Source organism: Phacochoerus africanus, chromosome 6, assembly GCF_016906955.1.
Source record: "Phacochoerus africanus isolate WHEZ1 chromosome 6, ROS_Pafr_v1, whole genome shotgun sequence".
NCBI classification, from domain to species: Eukaryota; Metazoa; Chordata; class Mammalia; order Artiodactyla; family Suidae; genus Phacochoerus; species Phacochoerus africanus.
The window spans coordinates 129,982,400-130,001,330 of record NC_062549.1 but is presented as its reverse complement, the minus strand read 5'-3'; the positions used below and the strand labels follow the sequence as shown (position 1 = coordinate 130,001,330).

At 47.1% G+C, this 18,931-nt stretch overlaps 2 protein-coding genes across 2 annotated transcripts in view; one reads left to right on the top strand and one right to left on the bottom strand.

The window, feature by feature from the left end:
- Positions 1-18,931, bottom strand: part of ODF2L (outer dense fiber of sperm tails 2 like) — a 362,976-nt gene that overhangs the window by 110,292 nt on the left and 233,753 nt on the right. The window lies entirely within an intron of this gene.
- Positions 1-18,931, top strand: part of CLCA1 (chloride channel accessory 1) — a 34,213-nt gene that overhangs the window by 1,890 nt on the left and 13,392 nt on the right. The window contains exons 2-7 of the mRNA XM_047785397.1: positions 2,996-3,136; positions 3,304-3,451; positions 8,300-8,405; positions 13,116-13,293; positions 17,059-17,277; positions 17,827-18,054. Coding sequence (XP_047641353.1) covers positions 2,996-3,136; positions 3,304-3,451; positions 8,300-8,405; positions 13,116-13,293; positions 17,059-17,277; positions 17,827-18,054 — 1,020 coding nt within the window. The remainder of the gene's footprint in view (positions 1-2,995; positions 3,137-3,303; positions 3,452-8,299; positions 8,406-13,115; positions 13,294-17,058; positions 17,278-17,826; positions 18,055-18,931) is intronic.

The window sequence follows — 18,931 nt, the reverse complement described above, 5'->3', positions numbered from 1 at the left end:
TTTGGGGCTGGAGCAGCGCGGCCCTAAGGGGAGGGGATTTCACGGGGTAACCAGAGACCATGAGACACCACGAGACACCACTGCCTGAGTGAAAGGCAAACTCACGCCTTTTGAAACTCTCGACAATCAGAAAACTTTGTGCATCTTTGATGCCTCCAGACTTGGAAATATTATCAGCAGAAATGAAGCAGCTCTTATCTCTAATGATGATGATAATTTGTGTTTATATGGTGATTTAGAGTAAAAGCAAAAGGACTTTTCTCTCATCGTCTTTGGGAGTTTCCTCCTGAGAAAAATGCTTCTCACTATCATTATTAAATTGGGTGTCTGGTGTGAGTCTGGTATGAGAGAAATTGGTTTCCATGTGTCCTTGTCACAGGAACACAATTCATTTCACCAATTAAAAGGATGGAAACAGAGTCCCTAACTGAGGAGTTAATAAAAGGGTTCCTTCATGAGGTTCCAGACCTGCAGTCAAGGGACCTCTCCGCGGACGTTGCCACTTCCCTGGCCAGCCCCCACTCTCTGCTTTGTGGGGAGACTCCCCCACTTGGGCAGAAGCCACTAAGTCACCTCTTCAACCTTGGCTTCTGCGGGCGGACCCTGCGCTCCACTTACGGTACCAGCAGATGGCGCTGCTGCAGCTCCGCCCAGGGCACCTGCACGCTGCTCAGGTGGCTGAAGCCGCAGTAGAGAAGCGCGTTCTCTCCCCCCCTCTCCCCCTCCTCTCTCCCCTCCTCTCTCTCCCTCCTCTCTCCCCCTCCTCTCTCTCCCTCCTCTCTCTCCCTCCTCTCTCCCCCTCCTCTCTCTCCCTCCTCTCTCTCCCTCCTCTCTCTCCCTCCCTCTCTCTCTCTCTCTCACACACACACACACAAAGATACACAATGGGAATAGTCTGGGGTCTCCCCAGTGCATGGGAGCCTAGGCACCCCCCCCCAATCTTGGCACTCCTTGCCCCTCATCATAACCACTGCATTCATTCATTTATTTGTTCCTTAGTCCAACAAATATCTACAGAGCAGTTACATCACGGCCGATACCAGGAACTCAGTGGTGAACAATGCATTATCCCTGCTCTGAAGGAATCACCAGCCCATCCTATCACCTTTGTCCTGGACAGTCTTCCAACCTCAAGAGTCTGTCTGTTTGGATAGATCACTGAAAATCTGGATCAGATGCCAAAGCAAAGAGTCCTTATTAATGTTTCCATTAAGACATAAAAGATACATTTCAGGCTGCTGCTGTTTCTTATGAGACACTAAAAATGTACATTTCACAAGACAAACTGTAATAGAATACTCTAACATAGGAGGTTTCGCACCTACTTTTCAACTTTTTGGGTGATATTCAGTGTTTTTATTTTTTAAAATGATGCAATGTTAAACTCTTCTAGTGATTTGTTAAAAATCTCTTTTTTTTAGAAAGAGATGCAATCATTTCGAGAACTTTTTTTTTTTAAACTAGCAAGTCAACAATTACTATCACCAACTGAAAGGATGGAAACTGAGGCTCAGAGGAATAAAATGCATTCCCCAAGTCGATCCCATCGGGAAGCGAGAAAGCAGCATGCACCCTCTGCACGGATACCCGAGGGCTATTTCCCACACCCAGAGCTGGGTCTGCTCCTGAGGCCAGCCCCCAGGACGGGACTCCGCCACTCCTCAGTGGCGGCGTCTAGTTACTCTGCTCTGTCCCAGAAGGACTTTCTTTCCTCCAAGAATGCTCCCTTTTTTCTCTTGCATTATCAGACCTTTTTCCCATTAACATGTACATGTTGTAATAGTTCCCATTTTTTAAAACAAACAAAACTCCCCTGCCCTGAAGGCCTCCTTCATCTACTGCTTCATTTCTCGTTCCCCTTTAATCTGCAGAAAAACTTCTTGCCATGCTGTTGGCACTGCCTCTGCTTCCTCACCTCCCACTCTCCTGAATTCCCTCACAGGGCGCCATCGTCGTCTCCTTTCCATCAACGACCCACTCAGGGTGCCGCATCCTCCAGGTCTTAGTCTCATCTTGCTTGACTGCTCAGCAGCATCTGACACTGGAGATCACTCTAAATCGCTCTGAGCCCTGCCTTCTGACTCCCTCCCTGTGCACCTGCTGCTCTTTCTGAGTCTCCTTTGCTGGCTCCTTCTCTCCCCACTTCTGCATGCTGGGGCCCCTGAAGCTCAGTCTTCAGTCCTCTCCTTCCCTCTGTCTATACTCGTTTCTGTGTTTTTCGGTGGCTTTCAGGCCCAGTTTTCCTTACTATAAATACCTTGTAATGCTCCTTCTACCATCCTGTCCTGCTGCATCTCAGGAACACTACGATTCTTTTGTTTCAAAGAAATAAAATTAAGTACAATTTGTAGAGAAATTATGTAATTATATCATTTCCTTAAGCCTAACACAGTGCTATTCTAAAACCAAACACCATCGTAACCCCCAAGGCATCAGAGAGTCAGCAGCTGCTGAGGCCGGATTCACCTTCATTTGCGTTTCTCTCCCACCAGTACTTGGTGTGAGGCGTGGAGACTGACACTCTGTAACCCTCAGCCTCTCCCTCTTGTTTAAGGGTCGAATGAAAGGAAACGGACAGCTGATACATGATAAGCACCTGTGCCAAGCGGCCCTGGTTCCAAGTGCTTGGTTGACCTGCTTTCATCCTCACAGCAGCCCTATGAGCTGGTCCCTGTAGTATTTTACCATTCTAGGAATGGGGAGACTGAGGCTCGGAAGGACTGAAGGAAACTTCCTGAGGTCCCACCACGAGTGTGCAGCCACGATTAGTGTCTGCTCCCGGAGTCGTCACCGTGAAGCGTCACACGGGGACCCAGAGCAGCGGTAAAATCTCGATAAAGGCCAGCTATTCCTCCTAACAAAACAAACCGTCTCTTCCTGGCTTGAGCAATAGCTAGTCTTTGGAGATGTGAGATACAGACGTAAACTCGACTAACTGGTCCTTCCATTTTTTTCTTTGTCGTAAGGGAACTTACTTCTGTTTTCCTTTTTTCAGGATATGGTGACCAAGGCATCTCCATATCTGTTTGAAGCTACGGAAAAAAGATTCTATTTCAAAAATGTTGCCATTTTGATTCCCACAAGTTGGAAGGCAAAACCGGAATATGTGAAACCCAAACTTGAGACCTACAAAAATGTGAGAATAGCAAGTTATGGCTTCAAGTTCAGTTTTCTTTTGTGATTCAGATTTCTTTCATCAAAATATTCCAGAATCAAATGAAATTGTTTCAAAATATTCTGCTGAGTAAGGCCAATTCACTTGCTAAAATTTTGCAATGATAAAAACTTTTTCTTAAATTTCAGGCTGATGTTGTGGTTACTGAACCAAATCCTCCAGAAAATGATGGGCCCTATACGGAGCAGATGGGAAAATGTGGAGAAAAGGGTGAAAAAATTTATTTCACTCCTGACTTCGTAGCAGGAAAAAAGGTGCTTCAATATGGACCACAAGGTATGGGTAGAGAGAGAATATTCTGCTGTATATTTCTTATCATTTAATAATTTTATGTTCCGGAGTTCCCGTCGTGGCTCAGTGGTTAATGAATCTGACTAGGAACCATGAGGATGCCGGTTCGATCCCTGGCCTCACTCAGTGGGTTAGGAATCCACCATTTGCCGAGAACTTTGGTGTAGGTCGCAGGCGTGGCCCAGATCCCTCCTTGCTGTGGCTGTGGTGTAGGCTATAGCTCCGATTAGATCCCTGGGAACCTCCATATGCTGTGGGTGTGGCCCTAGAAAAGACAAAAAAAAATTTTTTTATGTTCCAAGTAGATCAACAATAGCACTATCTTTCTGAGAAAGCTCATTTAAGCCAAGTAAACTATTAGAGCTTGTTTTTTTACATAAGCCAGATTCAGAATAGTGCATTTCTCAGTTAGAAAAGTATTTTCTTCATATCGTGCATATATGTGTAAATATATTTTTTAATTTTCAGAAGTTAGTATCAGATAATAACTGTAAAATAGTTTAAGAGGTAGTACCAGGTATCTGTGGCTCTGTGGGAAGACACCTGCACAAATTAAATTTCCTGCCTGCAGTGTTTTCAGGCTTTTATGTGCATTCAAATCATAAACAAATTATACACAGATAAACAGGTTATTCTGATGGTGGAACCCAAGAATCTACATTTTTAACAAGCTCCCAGGTGACACCATTTGACCAGGGACCACCCTTTGAAAACCAGACAGAATATCCTTGCTGTTCGGCCCTCGAAAACCTGTGATTAAAGTCAAAATTTCCTCCAAAATATCATTTATCATTCCCATATGAACTATCTAGAGCAATCTTTGGTGAAAATATGAAACGAAACCATCAGTGGAGTATTTATATATATTAGGTACTTTTCAAGTATAATCAAGTGTGATTAGTATTAACTAGGTTTACCAACAACTAGTACTATGTTTCTTTACTATCTTGAAAAGATTAAAACCAGTTTGACTTTCTTCATTTATTTAAATGAAGGTAAGGCAGGGAAAACAAACAAGCAAACTAAAGCGCATTGGTGCTGCGTCGTCCCCACCCCCCCAACCCCGTCCCCGCCCCCCACGCCCTAGAGCACTCGCGGACCTTCGTGGAGGGAGGAGTCCCACCCCTGCCTCCTGCTCCTTCTCTTCCCACCCCTGCCTCCTGCTCCTTCTCTTCCCACCCCTGCCTCCTGCTCCTTCTCTTCCCACCCCTGCCTCCTGCTCCTTCTCTTCCCACCCTGCCTCCTGCTCCTTCTCTTCCCACCCCTGCCTCCTGCTCCTTCTCTTCCCACCCCTGCCTCCTCCTTCTCTTCCCACCCCTGCCTCCTGCTCCTTCTCTTCCCACACCTGCCTCCTGCTCCTTCTCTTCCCACCCCTGCCTCCTCCTTCTCTTCCCACCCCTGCCTCCTGCTCCTTCTCTTCCCACCCCTGCCTCCTGCTCCTTCTCTTCCCACCCCTGCCTCCTGCTCCTTCTCTTCCCACCCCTGCCTCCTGCTCCTTCTCTTCCCACCCCTGCCTCCTGCTCCTTCTCTTCCCACCCCTGCCTCCTGCTCCTTCTCTTCCCACCCCTGCCTCCTGCTCCTTCTCTTCCCACCCCTGCCTCCTGCTCCTTCTCTTCCCACCCCTGCCTCCTCCTTCTCTTCCCACCCCTGCCTCCTGCTCCTTCTCTTCCCACACCTGCCTCCTGCTCCTTCTCTTCCCACCCCTGCCTCCTCCTTCTCTTCCCACCCCTGCCTCCTGCTCCTTCTCTTCCCACCCCTGCCTCCTGCTCCTTCTCTTCCCACCCCTGCCTCCTGCTCCTTCTCTTCCCACCCCTGCCTCCTGCTCCTTCTCTTCCCACCCCTGCCTCCTGCTCCTTCTCTTCCCACCCCTGCCTCCTGCTCCTTCTCTTCCCACCCCTGCCTCCTGCTCCTTCTCTTCCCACCCCTGCCTCCTCCTTCTCTTCCCACACCTGCCTCCTGCTCCTTCTCTTCCCACACCTGCCTCCTCTTTCTCTTCCCACGCCTCTGTAACAAGAGAGAAGATGCCCAGTGTGGGGCTCCGTAAACATGCAGGGGACTGATTTACTGAAGGGCTCCATCTCACTGCTGAGCCCTCCCAACCACCAAGGCCAGCGTGGGCCGCGTCATTCCTTTACACTCTGTCCTGCGCTGTGGGTCCCCGTCTGCTCCCTCAGTGTCCCCTTACCTTTAAGAGGCCATCCATTGTCTCCAGAACCTCCAGCAATCTGAATCCTTATGGGAGGGACGGGAGGCAGGGACTCCTTACCTAACCCCCGACTCGGCCTGCGGCGGCAGTTACCTTCCAGAAGCACTGGGATGTACATAAGCCAGTAAGATTCACCCAAACTTAACAAGCCCTCCCGGAGCACCTGTCGAGTTCCCGACAGCATGTGCCCAGACACGACAATGAGGACGGCCAGAGCCCGTGCTCGCGGAGGCGAGTCTGTGTGAGACTGGCAGTGGGCGGCGAGGCCCGCAGGACAGGGCGACGTCCTCGTGGACATCGCCAAGCGGAGAGGAGGCGGCCGTCGAGTGCGGGGTCTGAGGTAACTTCACGTCGAAGGGCGAGGAGGCGTCAGGGAAAGGCGGAGAGTGTTTCCAGCGGGGGACCGTGGAGAACTGAGCCGGGATGGGCGAGGGCAGGAGGAGGGCAGGGATCGCTGTCCAAGCGTCCGGAAGGGGGTGCGGCGCAGCCAGACGCACGGCTTCCGAGGGGCAGGGCCTGAAACCTCAGGGACCGGGTACCCGAGGGGAGACGCTGGACGCGGCGCGCGCCCCCCTGCGCGTCCCTGGAGACGGACACGGAGGCCGGGCTGAGCGGGGCGGGAAGGCTGGAAAGACGGGAACGGCCCGAGCAGAGGGCCCGAGGGGCTGCAGCCGGCCGTGCGTGGGGCCTGCCGTGCGGGAGCCCAAGGGACGAGGAGCCGCCGGTTGTGCTGTCCTGCACACGCCTCCGGCTCTCAGAGCAGCCGTGCCGAGCGCCGTCGCCACCCATGGACCGTCGAGGGTTTCCGCGATCTAAGATGCTGTGTGTCAGCTGCACCGTGAGCTCTGGGAGGACAGGGCACTTGTTCAGTTTTGTCTGAATAGCTGTCTGGCACTTTTTAAGAGACTAATGAACATGTGTAATGCAAAATGGGAAGTTATATTTTACAGAAATGTGCAATGGTCATATTAGACTGTTCTTTCTGGGAAATCAAAGGTTTAATTAAAAAAGACATAGGAAAGCGTAAGGACATTCAGAAGAATACTTTTTCCTAGTTTAAGGCGGTATTTTTATCCATTCCTCTGTCATTAGCTTTTTAGGTTGTTTCCACATCTTGGCTATTGCAAACAGCACAGCAATGAACATAGGAGTGCATGTATATTTTCTTTCTTTCCTTTTTTTTTTTTTGTCTTTTTTGCTATTTCTTTGGGCCGCTCCCGTGGCACATGGAGGTTCCCAGGCTAGGGGTCCAATTGGAGCTGTAGCCACCGGCCTACGCCAGAGCCACATCAACTCGGGATCGGAACCGAGTCTGTGACCTACACCACAGCTCACGGCAACGCCGGATCATTAACCCACTGAGCAAGGGCAGGGACCGAACCCGCAACCTCATGGTTCCTAGTCGGATTCGTTAACCACTGCGCCACGACGGGAACTCCCTATTTTCAAATTATGTTTTTTTCCAGGTACATGCCCAGGAGTGGGATTGCTCGATCACATGGTAGTTCTATTTTTGGTTTCTGAGGAATACCCACACTTTTTTTCCACAGTGCTGTACCAATTCACATTCCCACCCACGGTGCAAGAGGGTTCCCTTTTCTCCGAATCTCCTCCAGCATTTGTTGTTTGTAGACTTTTTGATGATGGCCATTCTGGCTGGTGTGAGGTGGAGCCTCAGAGTAGCTTTGATTTTCATTCTCTGATAATTAGCGATGTTGAGCATCTTTTCTTTTTGGCCATCTGTATGTCTTCTTTGGAGAAATGTCTGTTTACATCTTCTGCCCATTTTTTATCGGGTTGTTTGGTTTTTTAATATTGAGCTGCAGGAGGCATTTGCATATTTTGGAGATTAATCCCATGTGGTGCATATATGCAATGGAATATTACTCAGCCATAAAAAAAGAATGAAATAATGCCATTTCCAGAAACATGGCTAGACCTAGAGATTATCATACCAAGAGATGGTAGTCAGACAGTGAAAGACAAACACCACACGATGTCACCTATTTGTGGAATCTAAAAAAGGATCAAGTGAACTTATTTGCATACCAGAAACAGATACATAAGAAAACAGACTTACGGTTACCAAAGGGGACAGGTGGGGGGGAGGATGGACTGAGGATTTGGGACTGGCATAGGGAACTCTACCCAATATTCTGAGATAATCTCTATGGGAAAAGAATCTGAAAAAGATGGATGTGTGATAGGTAAGACTGAATCACTTTGTCATACAACAGAGATTATTGCAACCTTGTAAATCAACTCTACCTCAATGAAAGGTTTAAAACGGAAAGGGAGTGGGTTGGACCAGGATCTGGGGGCTAGTAGATGCAAACTATTACATTTAGAATGGATAAGCAATGAGGTCCTGCTTACGGCACAAGGAAGTACATTCAATCACTTGCGATAGAACATGACAGAAGATAATATGAGAAAAAGAATGTATGTATATATGTATGACTGGGTCGCTTTGCTGAACGATAGAAATTGACAGAACACTGTAAATCAACTATAATAAAAGGTTTTAAAAAAATAAATAATCTTAGCTGCTTCGAAAACTAACCCTAAGAAGGGGGGTAATGGTGCCATTCTTTCTGTAATCAGATGTTCAAACTCTGTTTTCACAGGAAGGGTATTTGTCCACGAATGGGCTCACCTGCGATGGGGCGTGTTTAATGAGTACAACAACGAGCAGAAGTTCTACTTATCCAACGGAAGGAACAAACCAGTGATGTATGTACACTGTGATTAACTTTTCCCAAACTATTTTAACTTGCAACCAATTTTATCTTGAATTGATTACTTTAAAAAGTCTTTTGTCTTATCTTCTATCTCTCATTCTCTCAGTACCTTCTTTTTCAGATTCCCGTAAAGCTACCACTTTTATCCACTTTACAAAGGCTTTAATTAGTTGCGTTCTCTACTCTGTAGCGGTAAATCCTCTGTGTGTGTGTCTGTGTGTGTGTGTGTGGACAGCTAGAAGAATCCACAGGAGCTGTGTTCAGGATCGTCACCTTTTTATGTCATCATCAGTGACCTAAACAAAGCTTCAGTGCCTAAAGGTAGAACGGTATCTGTGTGAACGTGCATGGGCCTGGGAGAGGCTTTAGAACTTAACTTCCAAATATTAAATATTCGACATTTTAAAGGCAGTCCAATACTAAAACAGAACAGAAAACTCCCAATTTAAATAAAGTGCCGCATAGCGTCAGTAGAAGGCGAACTGAACACCTAACACCTTGGCGGCCAAGGTTTTACGGGTGAGCCCTTGCAATCAAAAATTTCAGGGAATATAAACTGCTTTAGTACAAACATAAAAAAGAAGGAGCTTCCTAATTTTTTAAGGCGCTAGCATAATTCATATACTAAAATCTGAAAGATGCCATGAAAAAGAATTATGCGGATATGGTTTTCTAAAAAGATTTTAAATGAAAGGATAGTAAATTACACCCAGCAGGGTGAAGGGAATAATAAATACACTAAGACCAAGAGGGATGTCGACTGGAAATCTGACGACGCTGTGACATTAGGTAAGTAACCAATATATTGAGTAAAGAAGAAAAATAAAGGATTATTCCAACAGCCCCTGAAAAGGAATCTGATAGCCTTGCCCGTTTAGGGCTGAGTTAAAGACACGGCCCTCTTTGTAGAGGCGACGGTGGGCAGAATACCCTTCTTGGCTCCTGCTCCCAGCTCTGCCCCCCGCCCCGCCCCCCATGGCTGTGTAGGGAGACGCCCAGCCTGGGTCTGGTTCCTGCCTTCACACGGCACCGTTTCCCAGGAGGCTGCCCTGGGCTCCCGCGGGTCCCAGACCGCCGTCCGCTGTCCCCTTCATTCCAGTCAGACCCTGTCAGCTCGGCCCACGCGCATTTTCCCTCATCGTTGCATCACTGTGTGCGGAAACGGACCCTCTGTCTCTAGATCCCTTAGGCTGGTCCCTCTACACGAGAGACACCACGCCCCAGGGTTGCTCCCCCGACGGGATCCGACGCTGGATATGCGCCTCTGGAAGCTCAGCCAGCAGGTGGCATTCCACCGGGACATCCGCCTCTCCCACTGCTCCTTGCAGAGCTTCCGGACAGACCCTGTGCTTCCCCTCGAGGAAAGCTCATTAGAAATAGCTGTCCAGAGCCCCTCGAAGTAGCTGCATTTGCAACGTGTTCCTTCCCTGCCAATAACAACAGCAAACCTACATGGTGACCCTGTCCTCCTATTATGAGATTTTATTATAACATACAGATAGTATGTATTGCTTCTCTACCAATGTTGTTGCTGCCGTCTTGTCTTTTTAGGGCTGCACCCGCGGCATATGGAGGTTCCCAGGGTAGGGGTCGAATCAGAGCTGTAGCTGCCCGCCTACACCACAGCCACAGCCACACTGGATCCGAGCCACGTCGGAGACCTAAACCACAGCTCATGGCAATGCCGGATCCTTAACCCACTGAGCAAGGCCAGGGATCGAACCTGCGACCTCATGGACACTGGTCGGGTTTGTTAACCGCTGAGCCATGACGGGAACTCCTGCCTACCAAATTTTAAAAATTACTTTTAAGGACTAGAAACAATCACAAAAAAGACAGGACTGTACACAATAGAAGGCTTCCTTAACATGAGAGAGAACATGAATCCAACTCCAACAGCCCACATCATGTTTAACAGAAAATCACCAAAGACAATCCCAGGAATAAGACGGGATCGCCATGTACCTAACCCTGCTTATAACGTCGTAGCAATGCAATAGCACCCTGGGGAGGCTGGGGGGCTTCTAGAAAGGAAGACAGAAATGCTCTCAGGCAGATGATATGTGGTCCACTTTAAGAGCCCGCGGGGAAAACACAAATTGAAGCTGAGAAGGGATGTCAATAAGAGGACCAGATGCAAAATGAATATTCACACTTCCTTCTCATGTATTAATAATACCCAGTCCAGTCCAAAATATAATGGAAAAAATGCTACATTCAAGATAGCAATCAAAGGTATAATAAAAGTAGGGAAAACTCAAGGAAATGTGGAAGTTACATTTGAAGAAAACCATGAAATCCTTCTAAGGGAATTTTTAACAAAATCAAGATTAAATAAGAGACTTTCAAATCATGGCAGGTGTAAATCTGACCCAAATTAATATTTAGGTCTTATATAGATTTGACTCTAGTCAAAAGTACATCTATTTTTACCTTTTGTTTGTTAGTTTGTTTTTTAGGGCTGCATCTACAGCATATGGAGGTTCCCAGGCTAGGGGTCAAATTGGAGCTGTAGCCACTGGTCTACACCACAGCCACAGCAACGCCAGATCCGAGCCATGTCTGTGACCTACACCACAGCTCACGGCAATGCTGGACCCTCAGCCCACTGAGCAAGGCCAGGGATCAAACCTGCAACCTCATGGATGCCAGTCAGATTTGTTTCTGCGGAGCCATGATGGGAGCTCCTACTTCAACCTCATTTTTGAAACCCTAGTTTATTCAGTAGATAGTAGCTAAGAATATTTTTGAAAAAGAGCAGTAATAAAGAAAACTTTTACTTGTTGAATTTTAAATTTACCGTAAAGCTACATTAATTAAAATGATGTGAACTGACAGACAAGTAATTTACTATTTAATATGGCTAAAATGATAAATCCATAAGGAAAAACAAGACTTCTTAAGATGTCAGGACAATTTTTAACAATGTGGGGGAAAAAAATTAACAGGCACTCCTTCAATAGGATAGACTCATTCAATATAAAAAATAAAATCATAGTGGGTTTCCTTGGGGTGCAGTGGGTTATGGATCTGACGTGTCTCTGCAGCAGCCCGGGTCACTGCTATGGCATGAGTTCGATCCCTGGCCTGGGAAATACCACGTGCCTTGGGCATGGACCAAAAAAAGACATAATGAAAACCAGAAAAATGTTAATAAATATTGAACTCCTATATGAAGGGAAGGTCTTTCTATACATTCAAGAACTGGAAAATAATATAGTCAAATGAATAATAAATTTGGCTACATATAAATTTAAAATGTACATAAGTCAAACATAAACTAAATAAAAAAATAAAAAAGATGAAAAGATATCCACAATAATTAAAAAAACAGGCTTTTAAAAGCTTATCATTATAAGATGAAGAACTTTTGAAAACCAGGAGGAAAACAATAGCACCCTAATAGAAAAATAGACACAAGAGGAGAACAAATAATTTATAAAAGAAGAAATTAAAATGGGCAATAAACATGTGAAAAGGTTCAGACTTAACTAGAGACCAAAGAGGTGCAAGTGTGACAAAGATGAGAATCATTTACTGCCTCTAAGTCCTGTCTGTGGGGTGAGGCCTCCCCTAGACAGTTGCTAAAGTCATAACTAGCACAGCTCTTCTGAAAAGCAATTTGGTGACACATCAAATCTCTAATAAAATTTTCCCTATTTCTGGATCTAGTAATTTCCCATTTAACAGTCCACTTTAAAAAAAATGATAGAATGAGCTCTATCAACAGGTTTGAAAATGTTCAGACTTCTAGATCTGATAATTTATTTGGAGAATCGGTCATATAGCAAACTTGGAAATGCAGTCAAAATTTTATGGGAAAATGTATTTATTCATGGAGGTTTTATTTTTAGTACTGACAAATGAGGGGGGAACAAAATTACGTACATTGGGCTAAATTCATAGTATAGTATCAAAATATGAAATTATTAGGATCGTGCTTTGAATTACTTTGAATTATAATAGTACATTAAAAATGCTAAGGTTTTTTTTAAAAAAGCAAGGAGCCAAGCTGCACGTACAAGCTCCGCTGATACGGAGAGAAGGAAATCTTATCGTGCTACCGTTACTGTTGGCAGGAGTTTATTTCTGACAGTGGGATGTGAGTTTTCTCTTCTCTTCTTTATCTCTTCTGCTATTTTCCAAATTTTCTGAGTGTTCATATATGATTTACATACTCAAAAATTAAAATGTGCCGGAAAAGCATTCCATTAATAATGGCAACAAAACTCATAAGCACATAAAGAAAAATCGAAAATACCCTTGAACATACAAGAACTCTGCAAAAACTGTAGGACATAAACTAGTTAGGTCAAAACAAACAAAAAATGTCGCCGAGACTTTTGAGGGAAACAAAAGGCAGCTCCCGATCTTCGGGGAAGGAGGGACTAGGCTGGGAAATGCCTCAGGCTCTGACCCTCATCAGTTCCTAGCGCAGACCCCGGGACCGTAAGGCAGCCGTAGCTTTTCTGCTGCGTGGAAATACCTTCTGATGCTATTTTGGGAACTGCTCAGATACTCTCTGGCAAACAGATTTACTCTGATGAGAATTTACTTGCTATTGGAGGGGGTGTATTAGTTTCTGGAATTGTGAAAGGAAACTGCGGACAGAGCAATCTATAGAGCCTGGCCACAGAGTCCAAGCCTTCGAAATTAGCATAGCACCTACGCGTCTAACCACCTAACCGTGATGCATTTTCAGATGTTCGGCAGCCATCGTCGGTGAAACTGGAATACCGCAGTGCCAAGGAGGCAGCTGTGTCACCAAACGGTGCCGACTGGACGGAGTAACGGGGCTGTACCAGAAAGAGTGTGAATTCATACCCTATTCCCAGCAGACAGAGAAGGCCTCCATAATGTATGCACAGAGCATTGACTCGGTAAGTGCTCTGACCTTTCTTTTCTTTTTTTTCTCTACACGTGTACATTTCGTGAGGTTTTCCTTCCAGATGCTTCGAGAGGGGGTCAAATGTTAGCAAGTCCTGAGTGAGCAGCGGGCGTCCGTGGGACAAGCCAGGAACGCAGAGTCAGGGATGCAGTCCTGTCTTCCCCAGAGCCCTGCCTTCGGTCCATTTTTTCTTCTCCATCAACTGCCTCCCTCTCGCCTTTAGTTTAAGGCTTAGAATTACTGGAGATATCCTTAACGGCAGAAAAGCAGAAACATTAGTTAAGTAGGACATTTACCCCAAGGGATCAGACACTTTTTCTGTCGCTACTGAGGAAGTGAGCAGTAGCTGTTGATTTAACTTTCAGAGATCTATTTTCAGCAGGCATATCTGCTTTGGGCTGTTGACTAAGTTTTTCCATCCCTTTAAGGGTGTTGGTGCCCTTAGGGCGTTTGTACACAGTTTTAATAGCTTTAACTAGTTTTGAAATACAAGTCTTCCTCCGTGTGTGATGGGGTGGTGCTCCATAACCCTACGACGGGTTGAAAATGTCACACACTGAAAACGCGTTTAACATTCCCGACCTGGGAACATCGCGGCTTAGCCCAGCCTGCCTCGAATGCGCCTTGGAACACACATGAGTCTCTAGTTGGGCAAGATCATCCCGCACGAGCCTGCGAATGATGACCTGGTGCTGAACGGCTCACGCCATCTGCTGAATACCGTGCTGAGCTCAAAGCAGAACGGTGGCCCGGGGGTCGCGTGGTTCACCCGCACGGTCTCGAGGTCACCAAGCCGTGGCTCTCTCTGCTGCCGGCCTGACAGCCTCAGGGATTATCACGCCGCACACCGAGAGCCCAGGAAAAGGTCAGAGTTCAAAATGGGAGGTACGGTTTGCACTGAATGTATATGGCTTTTCCACGGTCATGAAGTCAAAAAAATCCGAAGTCATACGACGCCAGGGCAGGGGCCATCTGCAAGGTTTTTTTAATGACCGACTGGTTATAAAGTAAACTTGACCGTTACCTTTGCTACTGCCAAACATGGATGTCAGTGAATTTGTACCAGCGAAGATAAATGCCTCAGTTACCCGATTTCAGCGGGCAGTGCTTCCTACCTTCCAGCCTCTCACATAAAAGAACGTTTTCCTTTTGGAGCAGAGAACGAAGGAATTTGCAAGCGTCTGTCTGTAACAGTGGGGTGAGTTTTAAAAACGTGATGTAGCGTACGGCTCCTCAGGACCATCCTTCCGTCTGGCCTTGCAGTCTAGGTCCAGACTTACCCAGAAACTTCCAAGAGCGGGACTAGATTGTTTTAAATTAACCGCAGTTAAAATGGTGTGCAGTCTGCTTTAGGAACCTTCACTTGGGGCTTATACGAAAGGTTTTCCTGTTCTCTTGCTAAAAAGTAGCCTCATTGATAATATAGAAACTACCAAAACAATCTGAACATGCAAATAGAGAGAAAAATAACTGTTTTACAGCTAATGATTCCTTTCTAAATTACTAGAATCTCCAGTACCTAGGTTGTTTTTTTTTCTTTCTTTTTTTCTTTTTTATTAAAGGGCTGCACTCAAGGCATATGGAAGTTTCCAGGCTAAGAGTAGAATCAGAGCTATAGCTGCCATCCTACACCACAGCCATAGCCATGCAGGATTCCCGACCCACGGAGTGAGGCCAGGGATTGAACCCACATCCTCATGGATACTGGTCAGATTCGTTCCTGTTGAGCCACAACAGGAACTCCTAGGATTTTTAATTGAATGGTAATACTGTGAAGCCACTGAGAGGGGAACCAGGTCTTTACACATGGTGCCTCCTATTTCAATCCCCAAATGTTGGCACAGGATGCTTTAGAGAGGAGCAGACACGGTCCTTCACTGGCTGTGTTACTATTGTTCCCACTGCTCACGCTCCTCTCTAATTCTTGCGTAACTACTAGTGCCATTTTATAGATTACTTTTGTCTTTTTAGGGCTGCACCCTAAAAAATTCCCAGGCTAGGGGTCCAATTGGAGCTACAGCTGCCGGCAACGCCAGATCCTTAACTCATTGAGCAAGGCCAGGGATCAAACCCGCATTCTCATGGATCCTAGTTGGGTTGTTTCCATTTTGCCACAGTGGGAATTCCATCATTTTATAGCTTTTTTAAGAAACGAATTTGCAGATTGGTTAAGGTTACCAAAAAACCCCGACAAACGTATATTTAGCTTTTATTGTGTGTAAGGGCTACGTTTTGAGGAAGCAAAATTTGGTAACAGGCCTTTGTCATAGGTGGGTTTTCGCGGGGTAAGTGCAGCACAGTGTGAAAGAGCCTTCCTGAAGCTTCTGCAGATTCTGTAAGGCCACAGGCTGAGTGGGAACTCTTTGGGGGAAGGATATGAGATGAGAAGACTCTTGGAAAAGCACCTTTTGGCTGCAACACGAAGGTAAAGTTCACAATGCTGAAGACAGAGGAGGAGGAATCCCTCGACCAGTGGAGATGCTGACACAGACCTAGGACAGCCCGCAGGTCTGAGCGCTCAGCCGCTGCAGGGGCAGCTAGAGATCCAGAGCGCACAGCCCCAGGGCGAGCTGGAGAGCGGGGTGAAAACCCACATCACAGAGGCCGCGGTGTGCTGGGGGAGGTGGTGGGGATCGAGAGTGCGAGCCCCGAGGCACCGCCCGAGGATCTCGAGTACAGGCGTGAGAAGGAGGAGGGCCCTGGCGCCGTGGAACGAGTGACCAGTTAAGGACGGAGCGAGCTGGAAACGTCAGCCCGGAGGCTGCGGTAGCCGAAGGAGGACCGTGAGGGCTTGAGCGACGGAGAAGGAGGGAAGATGAGGAAACAGAGAGACGGGAAGATGTGACGGAGCAGGAGGGAAGATGACAACATGGAGAGGCAGGAAGATGTGCCGGCTCTTGGTTACGTCAAAGAGGGAGGGCAACAGGAGCGCTCCGCTTCCCGGTCTAGGTGGCTGAACAGTCAGGAGGCATGTTCGGTGCCGGGGAAGAGCGGAGCCGGAGCAAAGGTGAGGAGTTCCCTTCTGAGCATTTGAGGAACTCCGGGGATCCTGCAGGGTGTCTCGGTGGCTTCTGGAGAGCGCTGGAGCGTTAGGTGAGGAAGTTGGAAAGCCAGGTGTTTGTAAGTCAGCGGGAAGTCAGGAACAGAGCGGGAAGGGAAAGGATGGAGAGAGGAGATCGTCCCGGGGGGGGTGGGGTGAATGCTGAGATGTGGGTGGACGGAAGGCAGTGGTGGTCGCTGGAAGAGGTAGATCTGAGCGGTGGGAGGAAGCTGGGAGCAGGGAAACAGGGTCCAGTGAGGTCGAGATCTGACTGTTGTTTTCCCCAGCAGTGCTTGGCACTGACTGCGGGGTGGAGCCGAGGTGGTGGGGTAACAGAGCGGACTGGGGAGGAGGGATTTAAAATGTTTTAATCGGGAGTTCCCGTCGTGGCGCAGTGGTTAACAAATCCAACTAGGAACCATGAGGTTGCGGGTTCGGTCCCTGCCCTTGCTCAGTGGGTTAACGATCCGGCGTTGCCGTGAGCTGTGGTGTAGGTTGCAGACGCGGCTTGGATCCCGCGTTGCTGTGGCTCTGGCATAGGCCAGTGGCTACAGCTCCGATTAGACCCCTAGCCTGGGAACCTCCATATGCTGCGGAAGCGGCCCAAAGAAATAGCAAAAAGACAAAAATAAAATAAAATAAAATGTTTTAATCGGAGTGCTAAAGGTTTAAACAAGCAGTTTACTGTTCCCTCTGTCATTTTATTGACCATTTCAGGTGGTTGAATTCTGTAAAGAAAAAAACCACAATAAAGAAGCTCCAAACGACCAAAACCAAAAATGCAATCTCCGAAGCACATGGGAAGTGATCCAAGATTCTGAAGACTTTAAGAAAACCACTCCCATGACAACACAGCCTCCCACGCCCACCTTCTCACTGCTGCAGATCGGACAGAGAATCGTGTGTCTAGTCCTCGACAAGTCTGGAAGCATGACGGTAGGTGCAGGGAGTGGTGGTCTTTCGGATGCGCGTCTCACGCTGCATTCGAGATGATCTGACCACAGCCTGGAACTGGCCAGGAATAAACACAACCGCAGGGTCAGAACAGTCACAGCAGCAGCCTTTTCATCAGAAATGCCCACCTCAACTTTATTCAGCAAAAAGTCAGCATCAGGGGGCTCGTTTGCCCAACTAAACTAGCTTTCAATTTGTGGGCAAAGATTCGATGAATTACACAGTAGTAACGTTTTTATGGTTCCCTGACATGACGCAGCTTGACAGAACCCATGAGCATTGAAACTAATACTTGAACTACAGCCAAATCTGGCTTTACCTTTTAGGGCTATTTATGCAAAAGCCCTAAAATCCCATCCAAAGATGCTACCAAATATGAAGGAAATATTTGCCTCTATGTGAGGCTATGCCTTGAGTACACCTGTCAGGTGCTCTGTGTTGAGGCAGCCACGTCCAAGTTCCCTCTCGCGGTCCTGTTGTTTGTCTGTCCATCTAAACCCAGCTGACTGCTTTTCTTCTGCTCCCATGCAGGTTGGTGGCCGTCTTAAGCGACTGAATCAAGCAGGCAAACTCTTCCTTCTGCAGACAGTGGAGCAAGGGGCCTGGGTTGGGATGGTGGCATTTGACAGCGCTGCCTATGTGAAAAGTGAACTCGTCCAGATAAACAGCGCCGCGGAAAGAGACGCGCTTACCCGCAGCTTACCCACAGCAGCCTCGGGAGGAACGTCCATCTGCTCGGGGCTTCGCTCCGCATTTACTGTGAGACAAGTTCCCCTACCATCGTTTGCCAGTGTTTACAACTTGTGTCTCCTAAGAAACCCCCCTTGCAGTGTTTCTGTGCATGCCTAGTGTCCAGTTGATTAGATAACCAAGGGCAGAGCAATGGCTCAAATGATGCAACAACATAGGCCCCCCAAAGCTACTGGTAACATTTATGCTTTTGTGTTTTTCTGCACCTGTGCATTCATGCTTTTCTGTATCCATTTACCACGTGCCTTCTACATGCTGGGCACTGTTAGGCATTAATGATACCACAAAAGGAGCTCCATCATGGCTCAGTGGAAACGAATCTGACTAGCATCCGTAAGGACGCAGGTTTGATCCCTGGCTTCGCTCGGTGGGTTAAGGATCCAGCATTGCTGTGAGCTGTGGCATAGGCCGGAAGCTACAGATCCAGTTTGACCCCTACCTAGCCTGGGAACCTTCATATGCTGTGGGCATGGCCCTAAAAAGACCAAAAAAAAAAAAAAAAGAATACCACAAGGGCCAGATACCACACCTGCTGTCATAGAGCTTGTAGTCTTATGCGGGAGATTAACTGCATGATCACAGAAATAAGTGTATGAGCATAAATTAATGATGCTATTAAGAAAGGACACAGATAAAAGAGGGACTCTCTTATTAGGAAAAAAGTGAACCCTGAGTTATGGTTCAGTTTGGAGGTAGCTTAACACTCCAGACTTCTGGGTATATAGGACCTCCTTTTGGGCAAGCAAATATTGGCTTATTTCTTGAATTTTTTACCGACTTCTTGAATTGTTCCTGATCCTTTCAACAATTTGTCTTTCTGAATCCTATGAACTTTTTTCTTCTTTTAACATCTCTTATGACTTTCAGCTCTTCTGTCATCTTCTTT